The sequence below is a fragment of the Opisthorchis viverrini genome (assembly GCF_000715545.1).
Source record: "Opisthorchis viverrini unplaced genomic scaffold opera_v5_10, whole genome shotgun sequence".
Lineage (NCBI taxonomy): Eukaryota > Metazoa > Platyhelminthes > Trematoda > Opisthorchiida > Opisthorchiidae > Opisthorchis > Opisthorchis viverrini.
The window spans coordinates 2,723,854-2,739,874 of record NW_008751666.1 but is presented as its reverse complement, the minus strand read 5'-3'; the positions used below and the strand labels follow the sequence as shown (position 1 = coordinate 2,739,874).

The window sequence follows — 16,021 nt, the reverse complement described above, 5'->3', positions numbered from 1 at the left end:
GTTTAAATAGGCCTGTTGAACAAAATAACAACACAGGATCTCCATCCATCTGCCGGATCTACCCTCCTGAACAGGTCAATAACAACATCAGCTTACCTGTTTGTCATGCTTCCTGGTTTGGCGCGCCACCGCTTGGAAAATATTGCCGCAAAATGTTACAATAAGTCCCTTGTTCTGCGCTGCCCATAAAATCAACAATATGAAGCACTTGGTTCGCCAGCTCCTTATTATTTCCAAGTCCTAATTAACGTCCGCGAACTCAAAGGATTGGAATCACACTGGATTTGCACAATATGAAATTTGAAGTTTCCTCTAAACCTCCGTGAAGGAGACTGCTCATGAAAGCCCATAATCGGTTTTGCCATTCCTGGAATTCATCAGGTAGGCACAGTCCCCGAATTTCCGTCAACTTCATGTTCTTCCTGAACCCGAATTGCCTAAATTCGACAAGTGCACTCATTTTCACTCCTACATGAATTTCACGGGATACTCACCTGAAGCAGCTAAACATCTCGTTTTAGGTATTCTTCCACTGAATGTGATGTACAATATATACCACGATATCTCAAATGCCGTATCATCTGAAACATGTGGAGGCTTTACGCAAATTTAGGTTCAAGTAGAACATAAGGTTGACGGAAACTCGGGGACTGTGCCTAGCTGATGAGTCCCAAAAAGGGCGAAACCGGTCGTGGGCTGTCGAAAAGTTTTCAGCAACCTTGTGAGTAGTTTCAGCTGAAGAATATAATAGACGAAAGATCCACCTGGGTTGCACGTGAGTCTTTTGTGACAACCGAACTGGTAAGTGAATGACTGTATTTATCAAATTTCCACTATATTTGTCGGCTTGAACAAATCAAACCGAACTGAATTTTACTACTTTTTGGTCCTGAGTATTTTGTGAAACCTAGAATGCACGAACCATTCTTTAGAATGTGAATTATTGACGTATACGCCTGAACGATGACTTTAACCTTTTGGAACCGCATCCTCTTATTTGAATTCGTAAACGGTAACACATGCACTCTGCGTTTGAGAAGAGGTATGCTTGCGGCCTTTTTCGAATTCGCTGTGGTTGTAGCAGGCTGAAGCCGTCGCCCAGTAGAGCATGTTTACGCGCACATTTGATCAATCATTTTCGCTGACTGTAAAGATCGACCAGTTTTGCTTGCAAATGGCTGAGCTCACTCGGTTGTCTGGCTCAAAGTTGTGGACGTTTGTTTTGCACAATGTCAAATCACGTTGAACTCAAAGCGGTCCGGTCGAAACACCAGCGTAAGTGATAATTAACTGGAGGTCAAACGCATGGTGTCATTTGACGACCGCTTCCAGTGAGGGCGGCCGGAGCGTGTTAATGCTCAGCTCACCTAGCGTGAAAGCAGATACGCTTACCGTTGACCGGACATGCACTTGTTCATTAGAACACTGTACTGTAAGTTTAGTCATAAAAGCGGACGACCGCTTAGGAAGAAGAATAAAAAGAAACTAACCTATTATCATCCGTATAAACATTTAATCCAAAAGCGTCGATCCCGAGCAACAAATTGGTCCCTCGTTTGTTTTTTATTGGAAAATAAGTGACGCCGTACATTTCCAAATCCTGCGCGACTCGTAAGTACTCGAGCATAGCGTCAGCACGAAGCATGTTGTTGTGTTCCTTGTACCACCGTAAAATAGACTGTTCCAGTTCGGCATCGTTTTCTCCGGATTCCGAAACCACGCTTGAAAACAGGGGATGAGAATGAGTGGGATCTACTGACAATCGGAAGCTAACACTGGGCCTAGAAATAAACATTTCCCTAATGACATGTCTAGAGAATGGTGTTGCTGAAATACTGCTCGTAAAATTTGGTGGTCATTACACGAACCAGAGCATCTTAGAAGACGGGGGCAGGTTGTTGGTACTAGATTCCCACTAGATTGCATTTCAATTTCTCCGCCAATTGGCCTGTATAAAAGTATATCCAAGATTTCCGAAATGCAGGGCACTTGGTCAGTAGAACATATGGTTGACGAAAACTGGGGGACTATGCCAACCTGATGAGTCCCAAGAAGGGCGAAACCGGTCGTGGGCTGTCGAAGAGTTTTCAGCAACCTTGTGAGTAGTTTCATTTGGTTAGTAGTTTTCTCATGATGAAGAGCAAGGACAACATGCGTTTATCCCTACTGTGGTTAATAATTAACTGTCTGTCTACCGCGTTTGTGATCTTATACGCAGTTTAGCGTTATATTCGGCATAAAATCTGTAAAAAATCAGGTAATTTTGAGGTCGTTATTGGAATCAGTCGCAAATCTGCGAACGTGTAGTTTTTTCGGCATATTCAATTTATTCATAGCCACACCACTCTCGTTTGAACGGCCGTGTTGTTGTTCTGCCGTAATTATTTCGGTGGTTTCACACCAAAGGGAAGCACTGGACTCGAGTTTCGCTCTTAGTAGAGCTCATCAGCAGTGTATATCCAATGGCCGTGCCGGGATTTGAACCCCGGACATCTGACATGCGAGGCGAGCGTGTAACCACTACTTCACCAACGCACGTTGGACGCATCCGAATTATCACGTCTGAACAGGCAAACGTGTTCAATTCAATTTACGTGAATTGTTTCCATGATTTGGAAAGATAGCAAGCTGTCTTTTCAAACAACACAAACTGCAATTGCCTAGATTACTCGCTGTTTAAGAGGCGCAGTATCAAACGCCTCAATTTGCGTTGACAAGACTTTCATCAAAATGTGTGCATCCAGTAAAAATTACTCTCCCTGGAATCAAGTATTTATTGCCCAAAGACGCGCTGATNTATTGAACTACCGCTAAGCAATCGGAAGAGGATTAATTTGGTCGATACACGTATTTATGCAGGGTATGAAAGCTAGGGAGTCTGACCACGTCAATTAATTCATGCTATTGTGATTACCCTTCAGTATATCATGTACTCATAAATTATAGGTATCTTAACAATGTGGTCAAAGCTAGGAGCGGCAAACTGACATTCTGCTTTGTGCTTTTTTGCCCGAAGCATAGAAGAATGAAACAGTGACACCAAACATCAGTTACAGTGTCATAACGAAAACTCCAGCTAGCTTGGTTTTTGTCTGAATTGCCGAATTCCGGATAATGGGGCGCTATTTCATCAGCTGGACGGTACTATACTTGCGATTAGCTACTGACTTTTTCCACTGTTTACATGGTATCTGAAAAATATGCAAACCGTTTTTTGGGAGCCACGAGATTGGACTTGTATCCGGTACATCAGTTGTGCTTGAATGCTCTCCAAATTGCTGTATCACTAGAAGGTGCAGTGATACATCTTGGTCAGTTGAAAATATATAAAAGCTTCTCTGATTTATCGTGCGACCGTTAATACAAGGAAGATAGGGCAATTATAATTCGCCACTATCAGTCGCCATTCAATGGCTTCGGTTCTTCACATTCTAAATCGTCTGGAGGGCCCTTTGTGCTCTCATGGAATAGTTAATGTAAACTCGACTTTCCAGGCTTGTTAGAAACTGCCAAACCACATCAAATAAAAGTGCCTGTCAATATTCAACGAAGGATTGACACAACAAAACCTACGATGAAAAGCTAAATTTAATCCGTGAATTGTCCTTTACATACTTGGAATTCAAAGTGACATACACCGCACTGGATACGAAAGTTTGTGGATAACAAAAACTTTAAAAGGAGTCAAAAGTTTTGCTTTTCGTCAGCACTCACTGGTCTTTCTTTTGTCAGTGATAACTGAAGTAGTTGCGAGAAAACGATGGGTTGAAGAAAGTGGTTTGGTGTTCGGGACTTCTAGTTAAAGGGAGTCAGAATACAACTAAAACTGGAGATTCAAAAGCCCAATAAGCAAGTTCAAAGTGTATTCTAACTTAAGAATCAATAGGAGGGCTGAAGGCCACCGTTTTGCGGATATTTAGGGCAACGAATGCAAAAAAATTCCATTTTTTTCCTATATTCTGCCAGCGGAGTAAATCCCTCAGAATGTGGATAGAACTTGATTCCAGCAGAATAAGGTTGGGAGCCAGCGTCACATTGCGTGTTCCCCAATCATAAATATCTTTAGACTTCTTCCTAAGGCATTGTTGAGAAACGTTACATGGCTGATCCACAATACTTTACAATTTTTTTTTCGCAAAAAACGTTTAATATTCGAGTTAGAAATGGTTTGCCTCCATGGAATCATGATCAGTTCAGATTTGTCATTTTTGAAAGCCTAGAAAAAATATTGGGGAAAATCCTTGACGGCTTCAATTACGTTTCTTTTCACTGTATAAAACACCATAAACCTAGTTTGACTTATCATAGACAACCCAAAATGTCTAGTGAAAACACACCAGAACGAGGACGTTTAATTGAGGTCTTCGAATTTGTAGCTTTCATCTCCTCTAGATACCTCAAAGCTATGCTCTTCAGCAAAACAGAGAGATGATGAAAATATACAGACGCATGCAATATGGGTACAGCGGTGCCAACATGGAGAATGAATACTCCAGCATTCTGCGTAAGATGTTCTGCTCAGCGAAAAACCCCTGGCCCAAGATAGCTACAAATACCTATCGGTGGTTTGTCGAAACTCCCCAAAGCATCTGGAATATTACATGGAAGTGAAAGGAACGATCTGTGAACGAGTTAAACTGCTCAGACTTATTTGCTAGGAAACAGAGCGGTGCAAGCCAGTGAGGCAAAACGGGCGCCGTGGAAGATTGACCCGATCAACCCCCGGAATATTGTTTTTTTTCCTCGGAAAACTCTTCNTTTTTTTTCGCAAAAAACGTTTAATATTCGAGTTAGAAATGGTTTGCCTCCATGGAATCATGATCAGTTCAGATTTGTCATTTTTTGAAAGCTAGAAAAAATATTGGGGAAAATCCTTGACGGCTTCAATTACGTTTCTTTTCACTGTATAAAACACCATAAACCTAGTTTGACTTATCATAGACAACCCAAAATGTCTAGTGAAAACACACCAGAACGAGGACGTTTAATTGAGGTCTTCGAATTTGTAGCTTTCATCTCCTCTAGATACCTCAAAGCTATGCTCTTCAGCAAAACAGAGAGATGATGAAAATATACAGACGCATGCAATATGGGTACAGCGGTGCCAACATGGAGAATGAATACTCCAGCATTCTGCGTAAGATGTTCTGCTCAGCGAAAAACCCCTGGCCCAAGATAGCTACAAATACCTATCGGTGGTTTGTCGAAACTCCCCAAAGCATCTGGAATATTACATGGAAGTGAAAGGAACGATCTGTGAACGAGTTAAACTGCTCAGACTTATTTGCTAGGAAACAGAGCGGTGCAAGCCAGTGAGGCAAAACGGGCGCCGTGGAAGATTGACCCGATCAACCCCCGGAATATTGTTTTTTTTCCTCGGAAAACTCTTCCTTCTTTTACTGGACTGAGACATCATACTGGTGGATTATAGACCTTTTGGAGTCAGAGAAATGAAAGACAAAAATTCTTTGTCCGTAATGCTTTGATCTCAATAGAGAATGATGCAACTCTTTGTTAACTGAAATAAGGCATTGCTTTCGATATTGACCACTAACCAAACATGAGACTTTACGGCTAAGAGAATTTTAAATAGTGGTTCAGGCTTGCAGCTAGAATCCGAAAGTACAGTTTAGCAGGCTGTTTAAGTGGCGTAAGCTTTTTTTTAATTTTGTGGGAAACAGATGGATTGGAGCCAGTACAATGGACAAACCTACTAAGACGAGTACTTAGTTTCATGAGTGTCTATTACTGCCTACAAGTGGAGATAAATTTCTGAAATTATCAAATTACTTCGTCGTTTTGCAGGTTGATCTATCGGTGGAACCGGCGGGTTCTAGTTTCCCATCAGTGAAGATACCAAATCTGTTTTTTTTAAATTGTACTAGTAATCGTCAGGGCTTCTTGTTTCTCACGCAGCGCGAAATCTCACAGAAGATGCACGTAGGTGGAAACAATTGTGAGAAATGGCGGAGAAAGTTGAGGATCGTTAAATTCATAGATAAAATCAGGAGCCATAGTGGCATATGGTCGTCAAGTAAATTTGCGAGCGTTTTCAACCCATACAATCAAATAAAGTTCATTTTAATCAGAAACTAATGTTTTCGATAATAATTCATTGATAAGGCCTTTTAATAGACTATTCTGGAAATTCAACAATGAGGTGTGTTGCGTATGAGAGCCAAACGGATTGTGATGTCAGATAACACTGTCTCATCCCTATAAAGTGAGCATTTCTGAGAATGTGCTACATTCGGTTGAAGCACACATCACTTTTAAGCATTCCTGCTGAAGATCAGTTTTTGTCGGTGTGATGAGGTACTCCCTTCAAAGGGGAGCAACGTCGTATGGTGCAATGGTATTTTCTGGCTGGCGGTCTTAAGACTGCTCGCTACGATAGAACAGTCTTCTCTTAAGTCGTACACACTCTCTCGCTTTGCATAAAATGAGGGATGAATTAAGATAAAAGATCTTCATAGGTGATTTCTGGGAAAGAGAAGAAGGAAAATGGAATCGTTTGTAAAATTATGTGGCCGGATATGAAATGCATGGACTCTCGTTTGCAGTGAGGACATTTTACAGTGAAACTAGTGATTGGGTCCTTTTGTTCAATTCCGAAGTCTGATGAAGCCATGAAACGGTCTACAGCTGTTTTTTCTTGCTGTAAGGCCCTAGCGCCACAAGCTTCATGAATTTCAAGAGAGAGCAGATGAGAGCCGACCAGATTCCAAAGGCTGATCAGCAGTATGGGTAACTGGTAATTAAACATGATGTGGCAGTGCCCATTCATCACCAAGAGAACTCACGTCACATGACCAAATATCGACTAAATTCGCAAATGCCGATTTTTCAAGGCAAAGTCCTTATGACCTGCTCACATGTGACTGTTCACAGGTTAAACGACTGTACTCCTGATCGGCCCTCAGAATCGTGTTTTTGGTAAAGACAGGAGACCGTATCCGGTAGTTGTCAGAAGACTTTCCACTGTGTAATGGTCGAGCACCTTCACTTAACCCGCTTCAAGCTTTCTATTAAGGCATAACAAAATACACCCAGGCAAGTTATGCATTCAGAACCGAATGAACCAAACGAGAGTTTCGGTGCAACTAGGCTGAGTGATATGGGTTAGAAAGGTGAAGCCTTTTCATCAGATTTTTGAGTCTTTTGCTGTGTAACTTTGTACCTTTGGGGAAATTATAAAACCTACTGGCAGTGTGTGACATCTTCACTTTTCCACCAATGAGTATTAGGATAGAAATGCAAGTCTGGGTACCACTTATCTATGCACAGTGAGCATAAACCGCGACGATGGACCTGCAAATAGTAAGGTGGTTTTACCTAAGACAAACTAGCCAAGATATTAAACAGCGCATTGATGGAAAAAAACAGCGATTTTTAGTCATCACTTTTGCTAATGAATGCTGTGGGACTACTTGCATCCGAAATAATCAGTAATAGTCAGAAACTTTTTCGTTAGGGCAGATAGATTACATGGGAAAATGTCGAATAACCACAGCGCCAAATGTTTAGCTGAGGTGATTTTATTTACACAATCATGTTAAAGCCCTTGATGCGGCTAAATCACAGAAAAGCACAACCTACTCGTCCCTTCTATAATTAGGGTAGGTATTCACCGCATTTATCATACTTACTTTTGCGGAAGCATCTGGTCGATTCTAAGGAACCCCGATCGTATCACTGAAGGGTCGTAATCCCCGTATTTGGCTTGACAGGCATAGGATGCTAGCAGAACTGCAGTTTCAATGGGACAGTATATCTCGCCCGTCAAAATGCTCTCCTTTACCTGTAGAAATAAAATAAGATGAACAGATATCGGATAAATGTTTACCTTTGGATGTTTCAGTAGGCGAAAGCTTAAACTAACAAATATTTTCTCGTAATGAGACCTGATTTTTCTACTTGAAAGACACCTTTATGGTTTTAAAAATCAGGTCTTTTCTGATTTGTCAAATGCTGCTTGCGTCACGTGTCACTGCTGGTTACGTTTCTCGAATGTGTCTGGCACGGGCAAAGTACACGTCACGTGTCCATGTATCAATTATTCATGCAGGCAGATTAATCGTACACCTAGAAATATTCATGTGAACGTTGATCTTCTCCTCTGCACGATTGAGGCTAGCATACAACTCTCCTCGATGCGACCATTACAAGCAAATGATCAGCCTAAAACCCTGAGCTAAAAATTCTTTAGTAGAGCAATGATCATTAGACTCAGTGCAAAGCTCTTTTCACAAACTCAGTCATAGTTCATTTTGTAAAGCACTCGAATGTTCACGTATCCCTAGCCTCACCGGATCTATGCACCTTCAGGTAACGTATGATGGAATATCTTACCTCTTGTTATTATAGTTTAAAGCCCCATTCGCTAGAAATGGACTTATCAGATAGACTACTACCATGTGTATTCCTCTATAATGGCTCTGTTTGATTCCGTGAATCCAGTGATGAATATTTCGTCCGGTCTTCTCAGAGTATGTTGAAGCGCAATGGACATATCTGTGCTATTCTTATCCTCTCATACTGGATTACAGGCAGAATCATACTTTTCATGCATTCTAAGCTCTCAAACCCTGTGAATTATTGCGTATTCCATTGCACATTCTAACGTTGTTTTCACCACTTGGCTTTCTAACCGCAATTTCATCCAGTCCGACAATCTTTTGTTTATAAACTTATCAACACAGTATCGCTTATGGATGTTGAAAATCCACCTCCTGACGAAAAAACATATGAGTTGCACAAATAGTTGAAGTTCAGGTTGACCTAAAACAAACTCTGACAGAGTAATTAGCCATGTATTCCATCATCCTCCCGTTCCATTCAAGCTTAACGAATTAATTCCTCTCGTTTATTCTTTCATGCTACCTCAGGTGCCTGCAGAAACTAGAAACCTACTGATATTCAACCAGTGAGTATCATTTTCTTCCTATTCAGGCTATTTTTTATTCCAGGATGGGTGTGAGTTATGTAAAAAAAATTTAAATTAGGCTTCTTTGAAGGTCGAAAGAACTAACTAAAATGCCAAATTTGGGGAATGTGTAATGTGGTTTACGGAGCAACTAATTCAAACAGATGTAGTAAAGTATTACGAGCTTGAGCTAATGTATACGGTGCTGGCATCTTAAATGGCTCTCACATCCTAGTTTGCCTGTTTTAGGCTTTTAACCCCCCCATCCCGCTAGTCAAAAGCATCAATTATAGTGGAACTCACACAGAGTACCAATGCGTCACTGCCGAACCTTTTCTTTAATGGAGGTTCTAAACTGTTTTTCAAAGCAACATCTCTGAATACATTTGTCCCGGTCATTTCACAGCTCACTGGGAACAAATGCATCGATTAGATTTGCTTGGCGCGTTGCGGTGGAGGAAATTTCAAACACAAAGTAGTTTCCAATCATTCTCAACGCCTGACACTGTGACAAACTAACTGATCAGACGGTCTGAATTTCTTTGGATGAGGCTGACCCAAGGTATGATGAATGAAATTGGTTCATTTAGTCTTATCAAGTTAAAGCGAGTTTTGCGCGCATGTGACGGCACAGCTCTAGTCTGTTTATACCTGAATACATGACTATTCCTAATCAAGCTGATGAAGTGGATGGTGGGATATTTTATTGATCCGATGTTGAAATGGCTACCTGAAATGACATCTCCTCTCTAGAACAAGCATAATTGATTGTAGTTATCCTCAAAGGAAACAAGAACTACATATGCAACATAGGGAGATTGAAAAATGCAACATATGTCTGAAGTCAGATAAGTTGGGACGGCAGCCCGCAGACGATGTTGGTACAATCAGAAAGACGCAATTTCGCCTAGACTTTACGGTCAAAAGGATGAAATCCAGTGTAAACCGTTTTATACTTTGTGCTGCATGTTTGCGGACGGATGGCCCTAACTACTTTCCGGCCTTTAGTGGTTGATGGCTCGAAACTGTAACTGGATTGGTACAGGATTGTGGAAACTGGTTGCATTTCTTCCTGCGGTACCTGGAATTTTATTTATGGTCTAAATCCGGTATCACAAATCAATGAATCATCATCGACAGCATGACATCAGCGTTCAACATCCTGCTTCACTGCCGTACAACCATGATCTTTTTGTGAGCTTTTACGAAAGTTTTGTCTGTCAGTGACAGTGTCACGTTCCGGGTCAAATGTAAAATGACGTAGTCTATAAACGGTCTCCCATTGAAGTGTGATTCATGAGAATGTTGTAAAGGTGATTGGGTATTCTTGATATGTTTCAACCCACACGCCTTTGTGTTGATCCAAGTGTTATTATTGGGGCTGTCTGTGCCTAACATGATTATGAACCTATTTGTTTCTGTCAAACGTCATCTAGATCGCAGGTCTGGATGATACCTAACTGTTTAACAGAAGTCTCTTCTCCTTAGGTTTTCTTGTGAAAAAAGACCACCTTTTGATAAAAACAGGATGTTAAGTATTTTTATGCCAACAGAAATCCATTGATAGTGCTCACAAGATGGTTTGTCTGAATACACCCAAAGTCAGATTGTGTCCCAAGAACACCTTGAGAAAGTTTATATAAGCGTCTTCTACATAGTCTGTGAAGTTGAACTCATCGTATGAACCATGCTAGATCATCTCTACAGTGACATCACCATCAACCTAGTGGCGAGAGAAAAACCCCATAGAATTGGTTCGTTATTGAAACCTATACCGAACGATTGATTTCGTTCAAATAAGAAGATAATGAAGATAATAAAGAAAAATTTCGATTCATACTGTGAACTCGATCCTTCTTCCTTTCCGCACTCGGAGTAATACTTCGTTCTTAGTTGGTAGCTGATTGTCTGGATCCAAAGCTTTATATGGCGGCTTTAACCCAACCCAACTTAAGGAACTGAAATCGAGTATCGATCTGTGCAGGCTTGACCCAGTAATCCCTTCAAAATTACAGAAATTCAAAGTAGATACAACGACGGATTTTACCTTCGACCACGACCTATTCCATTTTTCGACATGAAATGAAGTTTCCTTCAGGAGAAAACTGTCTGATTTCTGCACGCTTTTGTCACTAGCATCATCACAGTATTAAGTAATAAACCGAATAGACCGTACCCTCGCCACACATTGTGGATGTTTCTTCTAATCAACAGATGGTTAACAACTCTCAGGTTTATTCGAGTAAAAACTCCATGTGCGCTGTAGCCACAGCAGACTATTGTCCACAGACAAAACTCATAGAAGACAGCTCTCCCATCCGGCCCACCCATTTTTAGTCGTGGGACCTGAAGGATTACGCTGTCAACAAATTGAAATTTGATCCACCTATTCACTGTGATGTGCTTGGGTGTAGTCGAAAGCCACCTTACTTCTGGACCAAATCATTCGAGGTCATGCTGCTGGGACTGGTAAAATACACTCGATCCCAGAATCAAGAGATGTGGAAAAGTTTTGCAAATGATCCCTGCCAAGTGGAATGCGTATAACGAACGGAGGATTAGTTCTTTCCCACCAAATAACTGAGAACGTTTAAAGAGCATACCTTGTTATGGAGAATAAAAAATAACCGTAAATTTTAAGCACATTTTTGTATCCCAAATGTTCTATGCAAGTGAGCCAAATGGTTGGTGTTTGGTCAGTAAGCAATCCTCCGATTAGACCTACGCAAAATGCACTCATTTGCATACCAATCTGGTTTAAACGGGAGACTCAACTGAACCCCAGATGAGTCTTCCCTTAAGACAAAATCGGCATTCAAATAAGAATTTGTGGAATTTCGTACAAACGGGCTCAAGTAGAACATAAGATTGATGGAAGCTTAGGGACTGCTCCAACCTGATGAGCCTTTAGAACACTGAAACTAGCCGTGGGCTTTGAAAGAGTTTTCAGCAACGTTCAAGGCAGTGCAAGCCACGTATATGTGACTGCTTTGCTCCATGTAGGGTCACAGACCTGTCGTTTCACTTTAATGACCCTCTATATTTGTCATAGCATCTAATCCTCTGGATAATGAATCCTCCAACCGTGGGCTTGAAACAAACAGTGTCCCTCGATAAGCAGTACCGCTGGGTTTCGCTGATGTGATGTTCGCCCATGTGCAGGGTGTTTTTGATTATTTCCCTCGGCCAACTTCGTAGGAATTCACCACAGTCTAATTACAGCGGCTCGTTGCCTCGATGCTCAAACCCGGGTGCGGATACTGACAATGGGTCGCAAACAAACGTCTAAGTCTTCTCTGGTTGAGTTGGCCGGAATATCTGAGTTCGATAGGCCAGTGATGATTCAGGCTGTGTGGAATTTAACTTCAACCTGAATGCCACACCTAACCACTGTTCAGTTGCATTTTGATAAATGAACAGAATGAACTTATGACTTGCTGTCAAGCGACTCCCTACTAAAGCTGCATGCGTAATAATTACTATGAATAGAATGAGAACAAGCAGTCTGTTTTGGTGGAGAAGGTGAAATTCTGTTCGTGAACGAAAATAAGGTACATACGTTCGTATGAAGTGATAATAAAACTTTTGGGAGGTCAGAGGGACTAAAACAGGAATTCGGCCCACAACTAGTCTAGTAAGGTGGTTTACTGTGAGGAAGCTCTGGAAATATTACCGGTTCTGATATCTTCCACTCTTGGAAGATTTGCTCCATCAACAACTTGCTCATCATCAACATTATTGATCTGACCTTAAAGATTTCAGGATACAGTAGCAGAAAAATATTATCCCTCCATTTGTCTAAGCATTATCCGGCATTTCGTAAGCAAAGCACATTAACTGTGTTCCTGGGTCAGAGGCGTGATTGACACAAACTATAATGATCTACCAGTCAGATTACATAACAGTAGGGCGCTTAGCTTTGGTGCTCATAAGCCCTATAACCTTTAATCCAGGAACACGCCAGTCTATTGTTGTATGTAATAAGATTTGCACAGGCACAACGGACGATCAAACTTAATCATGAAAGAGCAAAAGCTCTAAAGAACTAAAAAGTTCACTAAAGGCTTCATCTGATCAGTAAACCTAATCCACGCTGGAAAGCTGAGAAGTACTGTACGGCTGTTTCAACACTTCGTGTTGAGCCGATCGTCCAGTGATGGGGTGTGAATGCTTATAGCTCCATAATGCAGACGTATTGTGCCTCCTTGTTACGAAATTTCAGTGAATCGCAGGCAAGTAAAAATGAGGCGGCCTTTGTGCAGCACAATCAGCTGAAGAATATCTTAAACGACAGATTCAGTTGAGTCTCCCGCGAAGACCGAATTGATTTATAACTGGGCGTGTTTGTTGAAATCAGTCCAAATACAGTTCAAGTGGGCATAAGTTAGACGGAAACCTATAGCTTATATTCACCATCATCATCATCATCATGATCATCATCATTAACATCAACATTATCGCCAATATCATCATCTCTATCATCATTACCATCATTGACAGCATTCCAAACTGAATGTCCAGCAGAGACTAGGAACGGGGTCCATGTTCAATTGTGTCACAAATTAGTATAGCCTTAAAACACGATGTACATATACTAATACGATATAGAGTTATAACACGGTAGCGGTTCACCTACTTGCTTTGGTATGCCGAATCGTTGTTTTCATCTGTAATAATACTGTGACATCTAACGGTGACGTTTTGGCGTCACAAAAAAATGGAAACAGTGTTGTCTCATTACCATGAGTGTTCACTAACGTCACCTAACCATTTGTAACATTTCATTTGCTCCCGCTTGTTACCATTTTCAGAAGTAGATCACATGAGGATTCCGCGTTCGCAATGAACTTTTCCCTATCAATTCTTTTGCATCCAGATCGCCCCAGTATTTTCAATATAGAAAACTCCTACTGGAACATCCATGATTCTCCCAGGTAAAGCCAACTAACCGCACTTCTGCAAATAAATCGGCAATAGGATAACTTCGAAGCGAAAAGTTACTGATGGATTCATCTGCAACATTCTTCTTAAAGCACACTTTTAAATGCAAATTTTAATGGAAACGTTTCAACAAAAACACTTTTAGTCTCCCGGGTTTGCTTGGCAGTTTTGCGCCACCGGTCTGGCCGTCAGTTTTGTGACTGAGCTTGCTCTACGCTGAGCTTTTGTTCCTATTTCAAGGTCAGATGCCAATTTGGTTTGAGACATTATAAAGGCAAAAGCACGTACTTTTCAGTCTAAGTCTAGATGTTTACGTCTCTTTCGGGAAACTTGATTACTTGTAGTAGAAGCCGGATATCTTTTGAAGCATCTTCAGGTGGCCTGGCGTTGAAGGCAAATAATTAAGTTTTGGCATTTTTAACTCATTGGAATAGTCATAAATTACCAACGAAAGTTTCAATAGAATTTCAAATAAACCTTGGTTTAACTGAATTTCAGTGCCTGTCAAGTTTAGTTGGGCCGGTATTCAAGCGATTAAACTAAAGTTTGAGAAAAACTCGCCGATTGTTCATCAACCGTCTTACGCACCTTGGGATTACCAAAACTGTTCATTATTCGAACTTTTACCGGTCATTTGTTCGGCAAAAATCAAGATTACGTCTATTGCAAAACCCGTTAAAACGTCAGGAATGATGAGCATAGGATTGTCGAAACGCAAACACAGCTCACACTCTGTGAGAACGGATCAGCTAACTTTTCTAATGGGCCTGACCCTACTAAGATGCGTGGTATGACCAGGCAGGGGCATGAAGCACCTTTTAAGTCAAGTCCTAAAGGTCATAGAAGGAACTACCACGTGCATCAGCACTACTGGTAAAAGCAAGTTGATCAGATGGAATAATGGGAGAGCGTAAGTCAAACGAACCAGGAAATGGCAGATTAACTTCATAGCCAAATTATTTGTTTCGTACTCTTTTCTAATAGACTGTGTGTAGGTGTAGCTGCCAGTAAATTCGGTTACTCAGCCTTCTGGCTCGTGATTCACTGGCAGACAAAAGTACGCAACCAACTAACTGACCTATATACACTTTCTACATTTTTCACAAAAACTGACTGTAAATTTAACCATCAAAATAATTTATTAGAACTCAGTAGTGTGTACTTACCTGGAGGTAGAATAAGCGTTGGGTGATCTCGTGGATAAGTTCTGCTGTAACATCCTCCGGAAAATACTTGGCTCGGAAGTTGAATTGAACAGAACCTTTGTATGGACCAATCTGTTTGAGAATCTGTCAGGTAACAAAAACGTTACTATGGTGTAACGCTAGTGCTCAGCGTAGTGCACTCAACAAGACCAAAAATGAAGTTTACGTAGATGAAGAGAAATCTCAAATTAATAGCTTTCAAAACCATGTCGTGTGAGCACAGAAAATAGTTTTAAACGCTTCTCTACAAACTTTTGTAAGATTATAATCCTACATCACTAGAATTCTAGAATTTTGCGTCCCAGTTTACTTCGTAGCTGCGCCACAAAGTTTGAAACAACTGGTGTAAGTACATTGATGCTTGATTGCCAGAACAACTCTTCGCGTATATGTGAAGCTGCACGATGGCAACTTACAGTCTTAGAATTTAACCCTTAACATTTATTGTTCAGTCTATGCCTCAAAGTCGCCAACGCCCCCCAAAAACTTTTACTACATAGTAGACCTTCTCACTTACTAACCATTGCACATTTCCTGACAGTGAGTACCATGCAACGTTTGCATTTATATCCGCATTATTCTGCGTATGACGAGAGCTGAATCCTTTTCGAAAAAGTTTGGCGACAATCGGTAGATTTATTCCTGGGCTGAATCCTTGCTAAGTACCAGTTAATTAGATCAATGATAGCCCGCTTGTGGACAAATGGTTTGGTACTGAATTAATAGATGGGAATTCGTGGATTTAACCCCCACCCCGCCCTTCGGAAGAAGAAATAGGATACGAAATGGCCGTACTGAAACTTGAGAAGGCACCAGGACCGGACGGTCTGTATCCAGCCCTCTTCGAAGAAGGCGGAAATTCCCTGGTGACCCACCTGACAAAGCTCATTGTTACTATGTGGGACGAAGAGAAAAATGCCTGCAGAATGGGGCATGTTGGCAGGTATCC

At 41.1% G+C, this 16,021-nt stretch overlaps 1 protein-coding gene across 1 annotated transcript in view; it reads right to left on the bottom strand.

The window, feature by feature from the left end:
• Positions 1-15,156, bottom strand: part of T265_12689 (hypothetical protein) — a gene marked incomplete at both ends in the record, with an annotated part of 43,962 nt that extends 28,806 nt beyond the window's left edge. The window contains 4 exons of the mRNA XM_009164952.1: positions 638-781; positions 1,491-1,721; positions 7,650-7,801; positions 15,034-15,156. Coding sequence (XP_009163216.1) covers positions 638-781; positions 1,491-1,721; positions 7,650-7,801; positions 15,034-15,156 — 650 coding nt within the window. The remainder of the gene's footprint in view (positions 1-637; positions 782-1,490; positions 1,722-7,649; positions 7,802-15,033) is intronic.
• Between the last annotated feature and the right edge of the window lie 865 nt (positions 15,157-16,021).